The 23,842-nt window shown below is 44.3% G+C and overlaps 1 protein-coding gene across 2 annotated transcripts in view; it reads right to left on the reverse strand.

Annotated features, from left to right (window-relative positions):
• Nucleotides 1-486: 486 nt before the first annotated feature.
• LOC106567543 (myotonin-protein kinase) overlaps nt 487-23,842 on the reverse strand; it is a 42,849-nt gene continuing 19,493 nt past the window's right edge. Inside the window, exons 7-15 of one of the 2 annotated variants that reach the window (XM_014136968.2) lie at nt 18,989-19,186; nt 18,241-18,489; nt 13,658-13,737; nt 13,445-13,541; nt 12,859-13,028; nt 12,316-12,413; nt 2,421-2,473; nt 1,613-1,798; nt 487-1,172 (exon numbers count right to left, since the gene is read on the reverse strand). In XM_014136968.2, coding sequence (XP_013992443.2) covers nt 1,071-1,172; nt 1,613-1,798; nt 2,421-2,473; nt 12,316-12,413; nt 12,859-13,028; nt 13,445-13,541; nt 13,658-13,737; nt 18,241-18,489; nt 18,989-19,186 — 1,233 coding nt within the window. In that variant the 3' untranslated portion in view covers nt 487-1,070. The remainder of the gene's footprint in view (nt 1,173-1,612; nt 1,799-2,420; nt 2,474-12,315; nt 12,414-12,858; nt 13,029-13,444; nt 13,542-13,657; nt 13,738-18,240; nt 18,490-18,988; nt 19,187-23,842) is intronic. The other variant, XM_045693445.1, reaches the window with a different exon arrangement.

A 23,842-nucleotide genomic window follows, 5' to 3' on the forward strand; every position in this document is an offset into this window, starting at 1 on the left:
GACCACTCTCCAAGATGGCGACGGGGATTCCCCCAAGGGCTTAAGGCGAGGGTAAGTGGACGAGGGTGTGTCTTTTAAGTGTTTGTACCGCAGCCCAGGTCTAACGGTCATCTCGGGCCGAACTGCATGTGCAGGCTGTCAAATCAAAGCCACTCCTTCAATATAAGTTGTCAACTTCACAAGGTTGGATTAGTAACATGTTCAACTACTTAAGACATTGGCTCGAATCTAGGTTGTGCCTTTAGATTTCGAGAAAATGAACAACTAAGGAATCATTTTCTTCTCAAACCCCAACCCCCGGCCTGGTCTGTTTGGTCTGTTTCGCAAGCATTCCCGGAAGTCTCGCGATGTTTAAGTCTCGTTGATATCCCAGGCTTATATGCGCTGTTCCCAATAGCCCGGGGACAAGGTTACTCTATCCTTAACCTTCAGTCAGCGTTCGCTCAATATTGTACTGTAGCTGTGATTTATGTACTCCAAACAGGCTTATCTAAAATGCCTTTAAATCAGAGCCTCTAGTCTTGTGCAACAAATATCTCTCAGACTCAACACAATCCACTCTTAGATGCATAGATACAAAGTACAAAGGAGAACACAAACAGTCAATAACCATTAGATGGTGCTGTTAATAAGTCATGCCACTAATATTGGGCAAAATGCATCAATGTCCAGGTGGGCTGGAGAGTGTTGGCTTATGGAGGGGGCTGATTGGCCCCTCTGGCTGTCACTCAAACCATCAATGTCTTTTTTCTATGACGTCTTCTTTGTTTCAGTGTTCGCTTTTACCTCTGTCCGATTGGTAATTCAGGAGATGTCCTTCATTTGATTCCTTCTAGTGACAGTCATTAGCTTTCCCATGTCTGTCCAACTGCCTGCAAGTTTCCAGTTCTGCTGTCCCCATTGCTCTGTTTATTTATGCCCCAGTACTCTGCTCAGTGCCATGAGTAGCATTGTCTTTAGCACCCACCCACCCATCATACTCAAAACTCTCTCATTCCAAGATACTGTAATAGGACTCCTCGGTGGAATAGAGAAGTCTGTCATTCCCCACTATAGTGGGGGTGGGGGGTTCAGGAAATTTCAGCACAGCAGTGTCTGTCCCAGGCTTGGGGCTCTCCCCCCTCCGCACACACCAACAGGTAGGACTCAGTCCTCTCCTGTGGCCAGCGCACCTGAGAGAGAGGATGAGATGAAGAGAGAGGAGGCGAGAGAGGGAAAGTAGAGGGAGGGAGGGAGGGAGGGGGGGCATACAAGGGGAGAAACATGAGGGAGAGTTGAGAAGAGAGGGAGAGAGAAAGGTTGAGACATTGTGGTAGGGATGGGGAGAGAGTGCAAGTGAGCGCAGAGAAGGAAAGATGCAGTCAGTAAGGGAGGGATAGAGAACATGAAGAGGAAACAAGAGAAAATAAGTAATTTCTTCATCAAGCATATATCACTCGAAAGATTTGAACCACTGTGTGTCCCAAATGGCACCCTATTTCCTATACAGTGCACTACGTTTGACCAGACCCCTATGGGGCCCTGGTCAAAAGTAGCGCACTAAATAGGGAATAGGGTATAATTTAGGATGAAAGCATTGTTTCTAGTCCCCATGTAAAAGTAAATCTCCTACCCTGTGGAACAGCAGCAGGTGGCGGTGGAGAGGGATCACCAGCGGGTAGTGACAGGCAGGGGGTGATCTTTTCCCCTGAAACACACTCACAGTCAGCCACTGAACAGGATTGCAGGCCAGGGGACAGATGCAGTCTTTTTGTGTGTGCGAGTCACAGCACAGCACAGCACAGCATGCCGCACTCGCCTGGGACAAAATCCGTGAAAGAAAGGCAGACACAAAATATATTTTTATTTCCCTGGGGATGATGAAGACACGTGGCATTGGTAAATTCAATTGAATGCAGCAAAATATTTTTCCCCAGGCAATTTTGACCCAGGCGAGTGTGGCATGCTATGCTGTGACGCGTGCAAAAAAGACTGCATTTGTAACATTTTATTTCGATAGTACCCTACAGATGATTTACAGGCCACATTTATCCAATCTCACCCTACCCCTAACACCATCAAGGGGTACAGACCAGCAAAATTGTATGAACCATCTATAGAGAACTATGCAAATAAAGTGGGATACATTGCAGGAGCATAAATAGGGGTTGGTGTCGATTGTGAGGGAGGAAAGAGCTTGTTTTCTTCTCTTTACATTACCTCTATATCCTCATTAAAATGTACACACATTCTCTGTATATACCCCAAGCAAGACTAATATTACTTGATAAAACAAGACGTTTCCAAACTGACAGAGCAGACAGCCAAACATGTGTTTTGTATGCCCTCAGAAAGCCTTTGATAATCTCAGAGGGAGAGAGAGAGAAAGAGTGTGTGAGAGAGAGAGAGAGAGAGAGAGAGAGAGCGTGAGTAAGGCTTACATTGTCCAGACAGTGGGCAGGCAGAGAAAGAGACGACGGGCAGACACGCAGTTCTGTGATTGGAGAAGAGAGAGGTATATTAGAACAGCCCAAGACAGCAGGGGCCTGTTCAGGATGGTGAAACGTTTCAGGAACGTTATAGAACAGATATGGTTGTCTGTCACCCAGAATTGGGAATTATCTCTATTGTGTCAGCTCTATTCATGACATTTCTATCTGCAATGTTCCACGACGTTTGCCTACTTGACGTGGCAAAGGACTATGTGGCGCCACTGTTGCAGGCGACTGTTTTGGGTGGGAGCACGGCTGATGAGCCAGCTGACTTGTGCCATCCATGTGAAAAAGACACAACAACAACAATTTCAGCAGGAGTGATTGATTGCGTGAGTGAATCGGTGTGTGAAAGTGTGTGTGCGAGAGAGAGAGAGAGTGATGAAAATGAAGGGATTGGAAAGGGTGAGAGGCATTGCCAGTGTTTCTTGAAAACCTTAAAAAGGTACAGTACTTATTTCTTGAAAACCTTAAAGGGCCCCTCCAGAGGAAGTTGCCGTCACTCTTTTTGATTTAATTCCTAGTGCGGAAATGCTGGTTTAGTTTCACCCTCCGAACACCGACGCATGGCTCCTTATAAATATTGATTGATCGGGATGTAAGTGCTGTTATTGTGATGTGGAAACGTCTAGGAGCAACTTCCAGAGGCAGTTTGGAACTCGGTAGTGAGTGCTGCAACCGAGGACAGGAGATTTTTATGCGCAACGCGCTTCAGCACTCGGCTGTCCCGGTCTGTGAGCTTGTGTGAAGTGGTAGTTCACACAAGCTCACAGAACGGGACAGCCGAGTGCTGAAGCGCGTTGTGCATAAAAATCTCCTGTCCTCGGTTGCAGCACTCACTACCGAGTTCCAAACTGCCTCTGGAAGTTTTCATCAGGAGCTTCATGAAATGGGTTTCAATGGCCGAGCAGCACACAAGCCTAAGATCACAATATGCAATACCAAGCGTAGGCTGGAGTGGTGTAAAGCTTGCCACCATTGGATTCTGGAGCAGTGGAAATGCGTTCTCTGGAGTGATGAATCACGCTTCACCACCTGGCAGTCCGACGGACGAATCTGCGTTTGGCGGATGCCAGGAGAACGCTACCTGCCCCAATGCATAGTGCCAACTGCAAAGTTTGGTGGAGGAGGAATAATGGTCTTGGGCTGTTTTTCATGGTTCGGGCTAGGCCCCTTAGTTCCAGTGAAGGGAAAACTTAAAGCTGCACCATACAATGACATTCTAGACGATTCTGTCCTTCCAACTTTGTGGCAACAGTCTGGGGAAGGCCCTTTGCTGTTTCAGCATGACAATGCCCCGTGCACAAAGCGAGGTCCATACAGAAATGGTTTGTGGAGATTGTTGTGGAAAGAACTTGACTGGCCTGCACAAAGCCCTGACCTCAACCCCATCGAACACCTTTGGGGTGAATTGGAACGCCGACTGCGATCCAGGCCTAGCCATCCAATATCAGGGCCCGACCTCACTAATGCTGTTGTGGCTGAATGGAATCAAGTCCCTGCAGCACCGTTCCAACATTTAGTGGAAAGCCTTTCCAGAAGAGTGGAGGCTGTTATAGCAGCAAAAGGGGGACCAACTCCATATTAATGCCCATGATTTTGGAATGAGATGTTCGACGAGCGGGTGTCCACATACTTTTGGTAATGTAGTGTATCATGTAACTCTACTGTATGTTTCTTATTATTTACTTAGTATTATCAAATTCATCCAGATACTGTATTACATTGTTGATATGTATGGAGTGCAAAATAACTAGTTAGCTTGTATTCTCCGAACAATAACACCAGTGTTCCGTAGCACTCACATCTATAGCCAATTAATGCTTTGAAAGGCTGGTCATGGCTCACACCAACACCATCATCCCAGACCCACTCCAATTTGCATACCGTCCCAGCACATCCACAGCTGACGCAATCTCCAGGGATGCAAACTGGTGAGGGCCCAAAAAGGTGACACGTTTTTTTTGCACTGAAAAATGCAAAAAATCCCTGCTAGGGGGAAATGCAGGTTTTAACTAATTAAACAACAAAGAATATGATCTACATGATCGGTCTCTGTGCGTAAAATAAAAGGTGGTTAATGTGAACCTAACTCACAGCTAAACATTTTTAAAGAAAGCAATCCAATGTTATTTTTTGCCGAGACTTTACTGCAAATGAGACTCAAGTCTTGAGAAAAAACAATACACTAATATTGCAGTTAGCAATGACAGCCTTTATAATAGAACGCTTGTGACCACACACACATCTAAATATTGCACTTGGGAAAAAAACATCTTAAAGTAGAAATAGAATGAAACAAACAGGATTTCTATTTTTGCTCTATTATAGTGGCCACTATAGTAGACATCGAGGCACAGGGCTGCATGTGGGCAAAAAAACGTTAACTGAGTAAAAAATGTAATAATCCCCCATCATTCACACACAAGTGCTACTGTCAAGTTCAACACAACAAAAGCAATATCTTTGGGCTACACAGCACATGATTACATTGTACACTTTCTGCCTGTGGACATCTGTTCTACAATGTGCAAGCAGAGCATGATACCCTTTGTTGGCATAATTGATCTCTTTCAGGCAGAGAGTACACCTTGCATACCCCTTTTTATCCAATGTATTGACAAAGTGAGAACGAGGGAAACTGTGTGGTGTTCCTTTCACCTCTATAGTGGCATCCAGGTTAAGTCAGGCCCAGCTCCAACTACACTGATCCCTGAATCCACTTGTTTATCAAGCAACACCTCATTTTCATCTAATTCTCTCATTCAGAAAATTAACAACATACTGTAGAGGGAAACCATTATTTCTAAGATATGTGTTAGTTCGTTAGCTAGCTAACTATTTAACATTTCATACAGATTGCCAGGGTCCAGTATGCAACAAACACGTTATAACTTGAGGAACAGCAAGGAGTCAGTGGCTTGCAAAAAGTATTCACCCCCCTTGGCATTTTTCCTATTTTGTTGCCTTACAACCTGGAATTAAATTAGATTTTTTAGGGGGTTTGTATCATTTGATTTACACAACATGCCTACCCCTTTGACGATTCAAAATATGTTTTATTGTGAAACAAGCAAGAAATAAGACATAAAAACTGAAAACGAGCATGCATAACTATTCACCCCCCCAAAGTCAATACTTTGTAGAGCCAACTTTTGCAGCATTTACAGCTGCAAGTCTCTTGGGGTATGTCTCTATAAGCTTGGCACATCTAGCCACTGGGATTTTTGCCCATTCTTCAAGGCAAAACTGCTCCAGCTCCTTCAAGTTGGATGGGTTCTGCTGGTGTACAGCAATCTTTAAGTCATACCACAGATTCTCAATTGGATTGAGGTTTGTGCTTTGACTAGGCCATTCCAAGACATTTGAATGTTTCCCCTTAAACCACTCGAGTGTTGCTTTAGCAGTATGCTTAGGATCATTGTCCTGCTGGAAGGTGAACTTCCGTCCCAGTCTCAAATCTCTGGAAGACTGAAACAGGTTTCCCTCAAGAATTTCCCTGTAATTAGCACCATCCATCATTCCTTCAATTCTGACCATTTTCCCAGTCCCTGCCGATGAAAAACATCCCCACAGCATGATGCTGCCACCACCATGCTTCACTGTGGGAATAATATTCTCAGGTGTTGGGTTTGCACCAGACATAGCGTTTTCCTTGATGGCCAAAAAGCTCAATTTTAGTTTCATCTGACCAGAATACATTTTTCCATATGTTTGAGGAGTCTCCCACATTCCTTTTTGCAAACACCAAATGTGTTTACTTATTTTTTTCTTTAAGCAATGGCTTTTTTCTGGCCACTCTTCCGTAAAGCCCAGCTCTGTGGAGTGTATGGCTTAAAGTGGACCTAGATACTCCAATCTCTGCTATGGAGCTTTGCAGCTCTTTCAACGTTATCTTTGGTCTCTTTCTTGCCTCTCTGATTAATGCCCTCCTTGCCTGGTCTGTGAGTTTCGGTGGGCGGCCCTCACTTGGCACATTTGTTGTGGTGCCATATTCTTTCCATTCTTTAATAATGGATTTAAATGGTGCTCTGTGGGATGTTCAAAGTTTTCTCCACAACTTTGTCCCTGACCTGTTTGGAGAGCTCCTTGGTCTTCATGGTGCCGCTTGCTTGGTGCTGCCCCTTGTTTAGTGGTGTTGCAGACTCTGGGGCCTTTCAGAACACTTGTATATATACTGAGATCATGTGACAGATCATGTGACACTTAGATTGCACAGAGGTGGACTTTATTTAACTAATTATGTGACTTCTGAAGGTAATTGGTTGTACAAGATCTTATTTAGGGGCTTCATAGCAAAGGGGGTGAATACATATGCACGCACCACTTTTCCGTTTTTTATTTTATTTCTATTTATTGAAACAAATAATTTCTTTCCTTTCACTTCACCAATTTCGACTATTTTGTGTAAGTCCATTACATGAAATTCAAAAAATAAATCAATTCAAATTACAGGTTGTAATGCAACAAAATAGGAAAAACCCCAAGGGGGATGAATACTTTTGCAAGGCACTGTAAGTTACTAATGTTAACGTTAGCTCATCTGATGTTGTAACGTTAGCTAGCTACTTTATTAGCCAGCTAATTTTCACACCATAAACTCAATTATTTGATCAGTTATGTTGGCTAACGTTGCTCAATATTTCTCTGGCTCGCTAATGGAAATTTTGATCCAGCTAGCAAGATACTTAACAATGCTAACAATACATGTTCCATCACACTTTCTCCCTCACCTCAAACTTTCCAAATGCCAGTTGTTTTTTGATTACAGCTCATGAAGTACGCTTCATCACCTTCTCACTGCTGTCTCCATGGTCAGGCTTCTCACCTACCTCTTCGTTATTGTTCAGGTGACACGTTGCTGTAACTGGCAAACTGCCTTTCCACTCTCTGCGGTCTTTCCAGAGTGCGCTCTGATGCTGTAACTAGCAAATTGGCTGTCTCTTCTCTCTTCCATCACATGCTGCATTCTGATGTTATGTGATTGATTGGCTGAGCCTTAGATACATCCAGTATTGCTCCAATTGCGTATCACTCGTTTGCTTACTGCCAGTAGTGATCAGATCTACACGAATCACGTAGGTCATCTATTTTGGATTCAAAACGGAGAATTTCGCCGAAAGGTGACTAGTTTGCATGTCTGAATCTCTATTGCACTCCACACTGCCCTCACCCACCTGGACAAAAGGAATATCTATGTAAGAATGCTGTTCATTGAGTACAGCTCAGCATTAAACACCATAGTCCCCTCTAAGCTCATCACCAAGCTCAGGACCAGGACCATGTGACTGAACACCTCCCTCTGCAATTGGATCCTGGAAATCCTGATGGGCATTCTGCCCCCAGGGGGTGAGAGTAGGCAACAACACCCCCACCATGCTGACCATCAATACGGGGGGGCCCTCAAGGTTGTGTGCTTAGAACTCTCTTGTATTCCCTGTTTAACCACGATTGAGTGGCCGCGTATGACTCCAACACCATCATCAAGTTGGCTGACGACACGAAGGTGGTAGAACAATCACCGACGATGATGAGGCTGCCTATATGGAGGAGGTTAGAGACCTGGCAATGTGGTGCCAGGACAACAACCTCTCCCTCAACGTCAGCAAGACAAAGACGCTGATCATGGACTTCAGGAAACAGAGGGGCGAGCACGCCCCCATTCACAGGGCTGTAGTGGAGCGGGTCGAGAGTTTAATTTTATTTAGCCCTTGTTTTAGCAAGTAAATTGACTGAGAATACATTCTTATTTACAGCAACAACCTAGGGAATAGTTACAGGGGAGAGGAAGGGGGATGAATGAGCAAATTGGAAGCTGGGGATAGAAAGGTGGCTATGATGGTTTCAGGGTCAGATTGGGAATTTAGCCAGGATACTGGGGTTAACGCACTTACTCTTACGATAAGTGCCATGGAATCTTCAGTGACCACAGAGAGTAGGGACACCCGTTTAACATCCCATCTGAAAGACAGCACCCTACACAGGGCAACATCTCCAATCACTGCCCTGTGGCATTGGGATATCTATATTTTTTTTTACCAGAGGAAAGAGTGCCTCATTCTGGCCCTCCAACACCACTTCCAGCAACATCTGGTCTTCCATCCAGGAACCGATCAGGACCAACCCTGCTTAGCTTCAGAGGCAAGCCAGCAGTTGGTGGTATGCAGCTTGAAGTTCACTAGTGTACACATCACTAAGGAATTAACATGGTCCACACACACCCATACAGTTGTGAAGAGGACACGACAGCGCCTCTTCCCCATCAGGAGGCTGAAAAGATTTTGCATGGGCGTCTGTTTGACCATGGTTTCACTTCTGTGGCCATGCAGAGCAGAGGGGGGCTTGGATGGGTAGCCTAAGACAAAATACCATATAGGCAACTACAATATTAGTTCTCACATTTGGTGTCTGTTAGATAGCACAGAATGTTACTCTGCTAAACACAGAAGTGCAAATTGAGGGATGAACTAATTTCACTAGCTATATACACCCAAGTTATCATATTTGAAAGCAAGCTAGCTATCTAATTAAAACAATTATGTTTTATACTTACAACATTATTTGAACTGTAGTTTGCACGTTTTGATTTTACTTTGCAGGATTTTGTATCACATTGGCTAGCAGGCACACACTCGCTTTGATCACTTAGGTTTATTACTGTAGAGACAGTTTTGGAGACAGCTTCGCATTTGGTAACAAAGGCTGTGCAGTAGCATTAGCTAGTACTGGTAAAGCAGAGATTTACTGCTCACACTGAGCTATATATGAACTTTTCTACTTCATATGGATTTACTTCACTGCACAGTAACCTATAATATAGCTAGCCAGCAGATCTGACCCACTTGCTTACAGCTGTACTAGGGTTGGACAGCATTACTGTGTATATACAGAAACCATGTATGGCTTGAAAAACATACCTCTATCCAGGTATGAGAAATGCGTTGTACTCCGAATTGTCCCATTATCCCAACTGTTACACCGAGATGATAGAAGGACTTGAATGAATGCTATTTTTACCGGAAAACTGTCCTTTTCATCCTCATGCAGAAGCAACAGCAGCCATTTTGGAATGGCAGTGTCAGTTAATCAGCTCCTTTGTTATTCAACGCGACACGCCATTCCAACATGTCTCCAGAAATGACGGTTTCCCAGCTGTGTATCCACATCTTCATTTACTTTTGATGTCACTAGCTAGCTATCCAGCTAATGTTAGCTAAGTGACGTTAGCCACTCTAGCCCCTGATAAGTCGTTTGGCTAACATGTGTCTTGCCAGGCTGCTTGCTATAGCCAAGTCAATGTCAGTAGCTCATCAAAATAACCACAGGTTCCATCTCTGAGCTACTGGAGCACGTATCCCTCATTTTGCACTTGGTGCCAACCTTCCACACCACACCGCTTCCCTCTACACTCAGCTCCTTCTCGGCGGTCATCACTGCACCTGCCACCACAATTAATTCCCCCTCACTCTCTTCACGTTCACTTTCCTTCTCTAGCTCTTCCAAAAGTTCTGTGCGATCCTCCATTCCACATTCCCTCAAAACATATTCCACATTTCTCCTTATCTGCCATCTTCTCCTTCACCAGATCTTCCAGAAGGCTTGTGCAATCCCCCACTCCATATTTATTCATAATATGTTCCACTTTCTTCCGTTTGTCCTTGTCCACCATCTTCTTTCACCTTATCCCCATTCACCCCCACACAGTGATTTTCAGTAGTAGGTTACTTTGGAGTTGCTAGTACGTACGTATATGTTGTCTCATGGTAAGGGACAGGGAAGCTGATTCATTTTGCCTACATTCGCGATGATCAGCAGATGTAGCCCAATAATGGACTAAGGACCCTAACGTTACTCCTTATAGTCCCTTACATGTTCTGTTTAAAGGCGATTTGGCTCTGGAAGGACCTTACATGTTGTGTTTAAAGGCGATTTGGCTCTGGAAGCCAAAACAGCCAAAATCTCTAAATGTGAATTGATTCACAATTGCGGTACGATTCTAGAAACATAAACCCCTTTACTTTCATATCACATCACAATTTCACAAATGCAAAACACACTTACTGCACAGTACACTGTTTTAACCTAGTTTCAACCGACAGTATTTTTCAGTGACAAGACGTTTGTGGTGTCCGTCTTCCATTTACACACAGGTGTTCGGAGACACAGAGCTACAATTAGTACAGGTAGTCCACTCTGCCTTCCGTCTGTTTTCCATAAACAAGGGCTCTAACATGGAAATATGGCCGTGTGGAAACCATAACCCTATGAAGGTGTGTATCAATTCAACCTTATTTCTTGCTAATATGAAAGATAAGGTCCTTCTGCTTCCAAAACTGCACTGCAAGCGACGTGTGCTAATGTTCAGATTGAGCGTCGGGGCTCTTAACAAAACTCCCTCGTACAGAAGACGCCTTCTAAAAATGACTCTTATGTGTAATGTAATGGAACTGACAGTCATGATCAAGGGCTAGAACCACAGACAAAAGCATGTTAGTTTAAACTAAAGGATCTTTGCTAGAAACACTACTGTGGTGGGCTACATCAGATGTAGCCCACCGATCATGCCACTCAGTTCTATTACATTACACATAAGAGTCATTGGACGAAGGCGTCTTCTGTACAGGGGGAGTTTTGTTAAGAGCCCCATCGCTGAATCTGAACATTAGCACACGTCGCTTGCGGTACGGCTTTGGAAGCAGAAGGACCTTATCTTTCAAGTAATCGAGAAAAAATAATAATAAAAAAACTAAAGGTTAAATTGATACACACCTTTATAGGGTTAGTGTTCCCACAAGGCCATATCTCCATGTTACAACGCTTTCTTACGGAAGACAAAAGGCGACCACCCATGCTAATTAGCTATCTAGCATGCTTCGAACACCTCTTTTTTATTCGAAGGATTATTTCATGCTGATGAAAGATAAGGGCCATATGTTTCGAAAGCCATATCGCAAGTGATGATTATTTGACATTTCTAGACAGCGTTGGGATTGTAGTTCACATGAGGTAGTCTTGGGCGAAGCTAATGGCTGAAAACGCCTAGAGTTTTCCAGAGCTACTGTGGTGGTTCCAGCTTGCTTAGCCTACAATATGTGATGGGTTAAAAATATTAGAGAACTTGGCTACAGGAGCAGTAGAAAACTATTTTTTTATGAGTGGAATTAGGTAAACTCTTTTTGTGTGTGTGTGGAGGGGGGGGTTCCACATTGAGCACCTGCCCCACCAGCCATCCATCCATTAGAAACCTTCCTCTGAGAGGAGGGAGACCCCCTAACACTGCTTCTTTATAAAGCTCATAATGCTATATTGATTTATCGTCAGGGAGGGCCAACGACTGCATACCAGACCTATTTTTAGAGGGGATATTTATCGTTTTGTTCTGGCCAAAGGTTCCAACATAAGCAGATGCTGCTCCTGCTATGCAACACTCTTTTTTCACAGTATGTAGCTCATATGGTCTGGAATTCCTACCATCTCACATTTGTCTTGATGTTAGACACTGCTGCTTGTGAAGAGATGCTATATCCAATAGATGTCTATAGGATGAATTAATGCTGTACACAATACAAGGGTTGTGTTCATTAGGCATCAAATGTAAGAACACTTACTGTAAAAGGGACGGACTAGTTGGATGTGTCCAAAGCGATTTAAAACCTTTTCCGTTGTGTGCCTTAATGAACACAATCCAGACCTTATCTTACTAAACTTGACGAGAGAGGCCACAGGTTCAAAATGACCTGTCAAATGGATGGAACAGAAACCCAAGGAAGGATGATAGAACAGGCAATGATTCAGGTCTTTTTTTTAAGAAGAGATGAGGAGGGATGAGTGCTGGGTCCCTTGCCTGTCTCCTTGGAAGACTTCAGGCCCCCGATCTCCACCCTTAGACTCTCCATCTCTTTCTCCAGCTCTCCATTCCTCTTCTCTGCCTCCTGTAGCCTTCTATGGAGATAAGTGGATACGGTCAGCTCTGGTATTGGCTATGAATATTTACCTAAATATCAAATTACATCATGACATTTTGGATACCTCTATAACATACATGTACATTACCTAGATGTCAGAGCTGTCAAGTCTGAAGGGAAAGGTGAGGGAGACTTATTTTTAGCAGTAGAGCAATACTGCAATAAATGCCCCATATCAACGTATCTGTCTGTCTGTCTGTCTGTCTGTCTGTCTGTCTGTCTGTCTGTCTGTCTGTCTGTCTGTCTGTCTGTCTGTCTGTCTGTCTGTCTGTCTGTCTGTCTGTCTGTCTGTCTGTCTGTCTGTCTGTCTGTCTGTCTGTCTGTCTGTCTGTCTGTCTCTGTCTCTGTCTGTCTTGTCTGTCTGTCTGTCTCTGTCTGTCTTGTCTGTCTGTCTGTGCGTGCACACTCAGGGTTCATCTAACCTGTGCAGGTCCTTATCAAATCCTGAATTCTGGTCTGTCTCCTCCTCGTCCTCCTCTATCGTGGTGTGAGTGGACTCTGCAGTACCCTGCTCCAAGGCTAGGGGGAGCTCAAGCAAGGCAGGCAGGCTGTCAGTTGATGTCAGAGCGTCTCTGAGCTGCCACATCTGATTCTGAAAGCCCACACCACCCCACTCCGTGTCAGAAATACACGGCATGGTAAAGGTAAACATATCAGTTCCCCGAAATTAACAATCTAGTAGCCGTTAATATCTCTTGCATGCCTAACTCTCTGATGCATGCATCGGGAACACAGACATTTAAGATGCAGCTAGCTCAAGAAGCACTAAGCATTTGTGTCACAGCTGACTGGCACACTTGAGATGAGGTTAACTATAGCAGTTAGTATTCCTGAATAAACAAACTGACATGTACATGTGTAGCAGAGGTACAGCTAACTATCTAGCTACATCGGCTACATGAGACCGCTCAAATTGACTTAACTAGCCTAGCTAGTGGTTAGTATTTAGTTTAGTTTTGACTATTACAACTCATCTCAGCTAGTCGCTAGTGTGGATAGTCAACCTACCAGCTTGTCCTGGAAATTGAGGCTTGGCAACCCTTGATGCCGCTGGTGGTCAATCTCCATCATGATGTCACAACTGCGGTCCAAGGCACCTGTCTGTCTGTAAGAGATTGAGCAATTGGCGGAACAAACATAACTGTTTTGACATAGTTTTGTATGATACCCCATTCATTTGAGGGACGTTGATACTGAGACAGTATATGATATGAATGTGACCTTGTAGCTGTGTAGGAGTAGCCAACGAAAGCCAGGTGAACACCGATAGGGGCCCTGTCCATCACATCACTCAGTGTTTCCTGCAGGACAAAAGACAGCATTACATCTAGTGTGCTTTATATGCATGTCAGGTATGGGCAATTCCATGCCAGCGCAGATGGATAATATTCTTGGTATCTCAGATTGTTATGGCAATTCTCACATAGAAACTTCATTGTGAGGAAGGATGTTTGACATGCTTTTATACATTTGTATCACAAACCATTTAAGGCACTTTTAAGGCGTATACACACCTCCTGTAAGACTTTATGATCTGTAAACTACATGATACTGTCACGCCCTGATCAGGTGAACTCTTCTATTTTGGTCAGGGTGTGGCATTTCTATAGTTTATTTTCTATGTTTTTGGTATAGCCTTGCTTTGGGGCGTATTTCTATGTTGGGTTCTGTCGATTCCCAATCAGAGACAGCTGTCACTAGTTGCCTCTGATTGGGGAATCATATTTAAGTTCCTTTTCCCCCCACGATGTTTGTGGGTTGTTGTCTCTTTTTGTTGGAGCAGTAGCGATACGGTTATTCTCTGTTTTGACCGTGTTATTTCCGTCTGTAATATATAACATGAGTTCGCTCCCAGCTGCGCCTTGGTCCACTTCTTCCTTCCTGCACGACGATCGTTACAGAACAACCCACCAAACCAGGACCAAGCAGCGAGAGGAAAAGGAGCGCGAGAGATGGGCTCGCGAGGGAAAGGAGTTCTGGACCTGGGAGGAGATCATGTCGGGGAAAGGACCCTGGCGGAAGGATTCCCAGGTCGAGGAGGTGATGCCAGCCGGTGGAAGGAGTCGCAGGCGGCGGTCGAGGAGGCCCGGAAGACACCCCCAATAATTTTTTTGGGGGGGGCTAATGTGGTGGTCCGGAAGGGCAGAGGAAGAGCCCAGACCACTGCTCTTGTGGGGGATAACGGCGAAGGAGGAGGCAGAGATGTGGCAGGTCCTGGAGGACCTGCGTAGGGACAGCGTGGAGGAAGAGCCTTGGGTGGCAGAGGTGCGCACGGTATCGCCAGTGCGCCTGCACAGCCCAGTGCGCTCTGTGCCAGCGCCCCACATTTGCCGGGCTAGGGGGAGTGTTCAGCGAGGACGTGTTGTGCCGGCTCAGCGCTCCTGGCCTCCGGTGCCCCTTCTCGGTCCGATGTATCCTGCGCCGAGGATGCGCACTGTGTCTCCGGTACGGCTACACAGCCCAGTGCGTTCTGTGCCAGCGCTCCACACTTGCCAGGCTAAGGTGGGTGTTGAGCCAGAACGGGTGATGTCAGCTGTGCACTCCAGACCTCCAGTGCGCCTCCTCGGTCCAGGATATCCGGCGCCGCTTATGCGCACTGTGTCGCCGGTGTGCGGTCACAGTCCAGTCCGGCCCGTCCCTGCTCCCCGCACCAAGTTAGTGGTGCGTGTCCACAGTCCTGTCCGGCCCATCCCTGCTCCCCGCACCAAGCCAGTGGTGTGTGCCCCCCAGTCCAGTCCGGCCCGTCCCTGCTCCCCGCACCAGGTTAGTGGTGCGTTTCCCCAGTCCAGTCCGGCCCGTCCCTGCTCCCCGCACCAGGTTGGTGGTGCGCGTCCCCAGTCCAGTCCGGCCCGTCCCTGCTCCCCGCACGGGAGTACGCACCGTTGGAGGGGGGGTACTGTCACGCCCTGACCAGGTGAACTCTTCTATTTTGGTCAGGGTGTGGCATTTCTATAGTTTATTTTCTATGTTTTTGGTATAGCCTTGCTTTGGGGCGTATTTCTATGTTGGGTTCTGTCGATTCCCAATCAGAGACAGCTGTCACTAGTTGCCTCTGATTGGGGAATCATATTTAAGTTCCTTTTCCCCCCACGATGTTTGTGGGTTGTTGTCTCTTTTTGTTGGAGCAGTAGCGATACGGTTATTCTCTGTTTTGACCGTGTTATTTCCGTCTGTAATAAATAACATGAGTTCGCTCCCAGCTGCGCCTTGGTCCACTTCTTCCTTCCTGCACGACGATCGTTACAGATACAGACAACAACTTGGTGTCATCACACTCTATATAGTGTGATCTTATTCGGTCCTTTTTTCTCTGCTTGTCACATGTGCAAGCAGAAAAAAAAAAATCCTAGACCACCTTTACTCCACACACAGAGATGCGTACAAAGCTCTCCCCCGCCATCCATTTGGCAAATCTGACCATAATTCTATCCTCCCGACTCCTGCTTACAAGCAAAAACTAAAGCAGGAAGTACCTGTTACTCGCTCAATATGGAAGTGGTCAGATGACGCGGATGCTACACTACAGGACTGTTTTGCTAGCACAGACTAGAATATGTTCCGGGATTCATCCAATGGCATAGAGGAGTACACCACCTCAGTCATCGGCTTCATCAAAAAGTGCATCGACGACGTTGTCCCCACAGTGACTGTACGTACATATCCCAAACAGAAGCCATGGATTACAGGCAACATCCGCATCAAGCTAAAGGCTAGAGCTGCCACTTTCAAGGAGCGGGAGACTAATCCGGACACGTATAAGAAATGCCGCTATGCCCTCAGACAAACCATCAAACAAGAAAGGCGTCAATACAGGACTAAGATTGAATCCTACTACACCAGCTCTGATGCTCGTCGGATGTGACAGGGCTTGAAAACTATTACGGACTACAAAGGGAAACCCAGACGCGAGCTGCCCAGTGACGTGAGCCTACCAGACGAGCTAAATGCCTTTTATGCTCGCCTCGATGCAAGCAACACTGAAGCATGCATGAGAGCACCAGCTGTTCTGGATGACTGTGTGATAACGCTATCGGTAGCCGATGTGAACAAAACCTTTAAACAGGTCAACATTCACAAAGCTGCTGGGCCAGACGGATTACCAGGACGTGTACTCAAAGCATGCGCGGACAAACTGGCAAGTGTCTTCACTGACATTTTCAACCTCTCCCTGACCGAGTCTGTAATACCTACATGTTTCAAGCAGACCACCATTGTCTCTGTGCCCAAGGAAGCGAAGGTAACCTAACTAAATGATTACCGCCCCGTGAAACTCATGTCGGTAGACATGAAGTGCTTTGAAAGGCTGGTCATGGCTCACATCACAGTATCCTCCCGGACACCATAGACCCACTCCAATTCGCATACCGCCCCAACAAATCCACAGATGATGCAATCTCAATTGCACTCCACACTGCCCTTTCTCACCTGGACAAAAGGAACACCTATGTGAAAATGCTGTTCATTGACTACAGCTCAGCGTTCAATACCATAGTGCACACCGTAGCTCATCACTAAGCTAAGGACTCTGGGACTAAACACCTCCCTCTGCAACTGGATCCTGGACTTCCTGACGGGCTGCCCCCAGGTGATAAGAGTAGGCAACAACACGTCTGCCACGCTGATCCTTCACACTGGGGCCCCTCTGATGTGTTTTTAGTCCCCTCATGTACTCCCTGCTCACTCGCGACTGCGTGGCCAAACACGACTCCAACACCATCACTAAGTTTGCTGACGACACAACAGTGTTAGGTCTGATCACCGACAACGATGAGACGGCCTACAAGGAGGAGGTCAGAGAACTGGCAGTGTGGTGCCAGGACAACAACCTCTACCTCATTGTGAGCAAGACTAAGGAGCTGATCGTGGACTACAGGAAAAGGCGGGCCGAACAGGTCCCCATTAACATCGGCGAAACTGTAGTGGAGCAGGTTGAGAGTTTCAAGTTCCTTCCCACCAACAAACTATCATCGTCCAAACATACAAAGACAGCCGTGAAGAGGGCACGACAAAACCTTTTCCCCCTCAGGAGACTGAAAAGATTTGGCATGGGTCCCCAGATCCTCAAAAGGTTTTACAGCTGCATCATCAAGAGCATTCTGACCGGTTGCATCACCGCCTGGTATGACAACTGCTCGGCATCTGACCGTAAGGCGCTACAGAGGGTAGTGCAAACGGGGGCCAAGCTTCCTGCCATCCAGGACCTATATAATAGGCGGTGTCAGAGGCAAGCCCATAAAATTGTCAGAGACTCCAGTCACCCACATTGTAGACTGTTTTCTCTGCTACCGCATGGCAAGCTGTACCAGAGCGCCAAGTCTAGGGCCAAGAGGTTCCTCAACAGCTTCTACCCCCAAGCCTTAAGACTGCTGAACAATTAATAAAATTGCCACCGGACAATTTACATTGACCTTTTGTACACTGCTGCTACTCGCTGTTTATTATCTATGCATAGTCACTTCACCCCCACCTACATGTACAAATTACCTCAACTAACCTGGACCCGCGCACACTGACTAGGTACTGGTGCCCCCTGTATATAGCCTCGTTATTCTTATTGTGTTACTTTTTTATTATTACTTTTTATTTTAGTCTACTTGGTAAAATTTTTCTTAACTCTTCTTAGACTGCACTGTTGGTTAAGGGGCTGTAAGTAAGCATTTCACGGTAAAGTCTACACTTGTTGTATTCGGCGCATGTGACAAATAAAGTTTGATTTGATATTCTATGGAAGTTGCTCCATATTAGGCCCCTTTACGTTTGAATGGATTGTATATAGATTGGATATATGCTTTTCGGATTAATACCATTTCACTGAGGCAGTCGTCCAACACGTCAAAGTTGGAGGTGTCAGTGGCGTTGGAGACTTCAGGTTCGAAGGGTGCTGGAAGTTCATGCAGGGAGCCCCAATCTAGTCCACAGAAGAAAGGGTGGCCCCTGAAGTCCCCAGAGCCCCCAGCCCCCATACGATCCTCTCTCTCGCAGATCAGCCCCATGATGAGGGAACGGGCCATGTTTGAAACTTCAGGGCCAGATGGGGGGAACTCAAAGTGCTCCTGGAGGGACATAATGGTTAGTTCCTTATACTTCAAGCTTGCAGCTCTTCTTCACAATTCTTTAGGTTTGAGCTCAATATATAGATTTTTGCAGTCTTTGCAGATGTATAAGAAGATGGTCAGAAAGATTACTATGGCCAAATCCCAAATCGACCTCTACGCTCTATGCACTTGTGTAGACCTGATTGGATTTGACAGGTGTAAGCAATATCGTAATAGCTCTACCTTGCCCTCTGATAAGTGGAAGCTAGTTGGAAGTTTCACAACATTGCTTATACTAATCAAATTATCTAAAATCTCCACAAGTGCATAGAGTGTAGGGCTTAGGGGTCGATTTGGGATTGAGCCCTATTGAATATTAGCTATTTTTAGACATCCCTTCCTCCTCGGATTTCCCACCACTCTTGGCACCGATATGTACAGATACATATGTCAATTTTCTGATGACCCTTCAACATGTTCTCCTGTTCAATATGTGAAATTACTTTCTCTCAGTTACCTGGAAGTTCATGATCTTGGCGTAGGTCTCCGAGATGGACTCTGCGTAGAAGGGCGTGGTCCCCTGCAGCATCTCGTAGGCACAGACCCCCAGGGCCCACCAGTCACACTCAGGGCCATAGCCTCCCCCTCCCTCCACCGCACGCAGGATCTCTGGGGACAGGTAGTCGGGTGTGCCTACTGCCAAGGACGAGTGCACCTGCAAATGCACAGTGACATGTCAACACACACAAATGCATTGACAAAAGTAGGATTCTATCCTTGGGATGCAATACGTTCACATTATAGAAGAGAGAAACCTTCCCTCACAGAAAGTAGTAGATCTAACTCATTAGTAGCAACAGCAGTCACACACTGTCACACTATAACACACAGAGGAGTACACCTTTGTGTCACCGAGGTGGTTTAGTGAATAAGTAACCCTACCTGAGCCCTAAAGACTTGCGTTAGCTCCCTGAGCCTTGGCTTTAGCTCAGAGGGCTAACACAGCCTTCCCACTGGGCACAAACTGGTTGAATAAACATTGTTTCAATGTAGTTTGTTAACATATTGTGACGTAGATTCTACGTAGAAAATATATTTGATTTGAAAAAAAATATTTGAGGATGGAATTTCAACCACAAAATTATGTCCAAATAGACAAACCTTGTATAAAATGTTGAATTTTTACATTCAAAACATTGTCAGATCTTCAACATTTTAGCCACTGTTAGAAAAAAACTATAGGCTGGGCAATACCTCCTCCTGGAGAGTTGATCTACACTATATATACAAATGTATGTGGACACACCTTCAAATTAATGGATTTGGCTATTTCAGGTGTATAAAATCTAGCACACAGCCATGCAATCTCCATAGACAAACATTGGCAGTAGAATGGCCTTACTGTAGAGCTCAGTGACTTTCAACGTGCACCGTCATAGAACGCCACCTTTCCAAAAAGTCAGTTCATCAAATTTCTGCCCTGCTAGAGCTGCCCCGGTCAACTGTAAGTGCTGTTATTGTGAAGTGGAAACGTCTAGGAGCAACAACGGCTCAACAATGAAGTGGTAGGCAACACGAGCTAAAAAGTATCTATACTGGATAATGCTAGCGTGGCAGGCTAGCTAGCTACAGGCTAGCTAACGTTAGCTTACAAGTCGGATTTGAAAGTTAGTTTGTAGCTCATAAAAGTATTCTGTGTTGTCTAGGGCAAACCTAAATAATGGATGCAGCTACTGTATGGTGGTAGCTAACTCATGTCTAAGTCTGACAAATACAGTGAACTAGGAGCAACAAAACGAACCGTAACGGTGTCACCGGCCTGAATCTAATCCAATCTGGAGCTACAGTCAGTGTACAATGTAAAGCAAAGAATTAGCTTGACCAGAGTTACTGCATTGATGGCACAGACAGCTTCATCAACAACGGTTATGTGAAAAGTGTAATAAAAAAATGAACTAGTAGGTTAATTAACCATAGGGTCTACTTTACACCAGAGAGACTGTATAAGACCAATTCTAAATATTCACATTTTTGCACAAGGTGTAAAATGGGAGTGGGCACACTTATGCATATGTTTTTGTCCTGCCCTGAACTAAGCAATTATTGGAAAGACATTATTCAGATCTTATCACAGGTCACTAATATGATGGTACCACTAGATCCTTCCCTTATACTTCTTGGAGATCATTCTGTTCTCCAGTTAATATTGGTAGAAAAACCAGATTCATTAAATTGGCAGTCATTGCAGCCAATAAATGCACAGCTATTATATGGAAGAGTAACACTCTGCCAAGCAAGCAGATGTGGCTCATTTTTTAAATTTTACTAGGCAAGTCAGTTAAGAACAAATTCTTATTTTCAATGACAGCCTAGGAACAATGGGTTAACTGCCTTGTTCAGGGGCAGAACGACAGATTTTGTACCTTGTCAGCTCGGGGATTCAATCTTGCAACCTTTCTGTTACTAGTCCCAATGCTCTAACCACTAGGCTACGCTGCCGCCCCCAAAAAAAGAACTATGTTCCTCTATTCCTTCTGAAAAAACAACATACAATTTACGTAATAAACCCTTTGAATTTACTGATGTCTGGGGGGACTTTCAGCAGTTTCTAGAGACGTCACCTTAGCTGCCTCATTATTACTTTCTTCAGTAATGTATTATTATTATTTGTTTTTGTGTTGAATAATTTATTTTCTAGCATGGAATGTGAAGGTCATTCTGTTTATTTTTTGTTGTTGATAATAAGTGAAGCTAATACCGATAGAGGGGAGGGAGGGGGGTGTTCCTGTGTTGGGGAGGGAAGGGTTTTGCACAATGTGCCCCCATGTGTAGGTGGAAGGAATAACGGGGCATTATCTGTGTCATATTTTGATGGTTGTTAAATTGTAAAAAAAATAAATGGCAATAAATATATTGTACAAAAAAAATTGAAGATTAGCGTCACTTAGAAATGTCTTTGTTTTGAAAGGAATGCACATTTTTTGTCCATTAAAATAACATAAAATTGATCAGAAATACAGTGTAGACATTGTTAATTTTGTAAATAACCATTGTAGCTGGAATATCTACATAGGCGTACAGAGGCCCATTATCAGCAACCATCACTCCTGTGTTCCAATGGCACGTTGTGTTAGCTAATCCAAGTTTATCATTTTAAAAGGCTAATTGATTTTTAGAAAACCCTTTTGCAATTATGTTAGCACAGCTGAAAACTGTTGTCCTGATTAAAGAAGCAATAAAACTGGCCTTCTTTAGACTAGTTGAGTATCTGGAGCATCAGCATTTGTGGGTTTGATTACAGGCTCAAAATGGCCAGAAACAAATAACTTTCTTCTGAAACTCGTCAATTTATTCTTGTTCTGAGAAATGAAGGCTATTCCATGCAAGAAATTGCCAAGAAACTGAAGATCTCGTACAACGCTGTACTACTTCCCTCACAGAACAGCCTCTTCACTGGCGACTCCGGGATGCTGGAGTTCCAGTGTCTATGTTCTTTTGCCCATCTTAATATTTTTTTTTTATTGGCCAGTCTGAGATATGGCTTTTTCTTTGCAACTCTGCCTAGAAGGCCAGCATCCCGGAGTCGCCTCTTCACTGTTGATATTGAGAATTTTTTGGGGATCATTGATTCTATGGCCAAATTTAAACTGCTACATACTCATTTACGTAAGTATTATATCACCATTTTTCACACCTCTTAATAAGAAAGAGACAACTGAAGATTGCAACTAAATATGTATTATTACTCCCATCTATCACATGCACTTAACTGGCAGTGATGATGTTCAAAGTACTCCAACATACAGAATAAACCAACAGACCACTTCAGCTACAATAACATTCTAAGTAATGGTTACAGATGCTTTTTTTTCTTGCTGTGACTGTGATATGTTGTTGTTTATCTACCTTAGTTGAATGCAAGTCACTCTGGATAAGAGCTTCTGCTGAATGACCCCAAAAAATGCTGGTCAACCGAGAGTCATCTGTTCTTTCGACCAATCGATTGGTTGCAATTTTTAAATGTGTATTTTTCTATAATAGAAACACCCTATATTTGAATAAAATCAACTATATGTAGGCTACTGAGCTCGTCTGATGCTTTAAGCACTAATATTAAAAATTACTAAAGAGGGAGACAGAGATTAATATAGCCTAACAAGAAGAGAAAAAACCTGTTCCAACCCACCTCCTCCCGCTTTCGCAGATTCCGCCATTAGGCTCCTAAAGTTGCCGGTAATAGGCTACACCAGCTGTAAGCAAGCTTTTCCATTTGGAGTGCCAAGTTATCATACCATTTCTTCTGATCTGCATGCCAGTTATGATTTTCATATGCACATTTTTGTGGAACAGTTTCATTTAATTTATAATAAAGTCTTCATATCTCAAAATCAATGTGATGTGGTTAAACAAAATGCTATCTTAATGAAAATGATACACATCTAAAAGTAACTATTGGCAATTGCCAATATTTAAAAATAGCCTTCAATAATCCAACAAATAACAACATTGCAGCCTGCAGGTAGAAAATACCCTGATGAAAATAAATATCCTATGAATCACATTGGCTATGCATGGCCAGTCTGCAAGGAACTTAAAACATATCAACTATGAACTTGGTCCAGCCTGATCGTGCTAGCAAACTTGCAACATTGTATAAAATATTCTGGGCCCTCAGAGTGTCCTGCACCAGTGAGCTCCAGACAGACAGACACAGCTGTAGGATATTTGCGCAAGGGATAAGAAGTAATCAGGTAGGCCTATTTTATGGCGTTTCCACCAGATCAGAGCATTACATGCTGAGTGGTTATCGAAAGGGGGAGAGCTAAGTAGGGGAACTATTTTCATTCTCAATGGATGTAAAAACAGACTTTGTTTACTTGCTGTTTGAGGCGAAGAAAAAATTACTTTGAGAAGATTTTTTCTATTGTGTTATTGACTGTACGTTTCTTTATGTGTAACTCTGTGTTGTTGTTTTTGTCGCACTACTTTGCTTTATCTTGGCCAGGTCGCAGTTGTAAATGAGAACTTGTTCTCAACTGGCCTACCTGGTTAAATAAAGGTGAAATAAAAAATAAAAAACACAGTGATGGTGACTCAAGACAATCAGAAATAGTATCAGATCCTCAAATGGGCACATTTATAGGCCTACATCTACACGCAGGCCAGGTAGCCTAGGCCTACTTCTATACCTAATCAGGTGTGTGTTCTTACTGAAGAAGAAAATGTATAAATTGACAACTCCTAAATGGAATGAAATAAACCAAAACCTTTTTCTCACAAGTGTAGCCTAGGTTGTGCTCTCTGTAAACAATGAGTCCAATCCTACAATGACAACGATAAGACTATAATACTAATATATTGAATGCATTAA

Source organism: Salmo salar, chromosome ssa13 (assembly GCF_905237065.1).
Source record: "Salmo salar chromosome ssa13, Ssal_v3.1, whole genome shotgun sequence".
Classification (NCBI taxonomy): domain Eukaryota; kingdom Metazoa; phylum Chordata; class Actinopteri; order Salmoniformes; family Salmonidae; genus Salmo; species Salmo salar.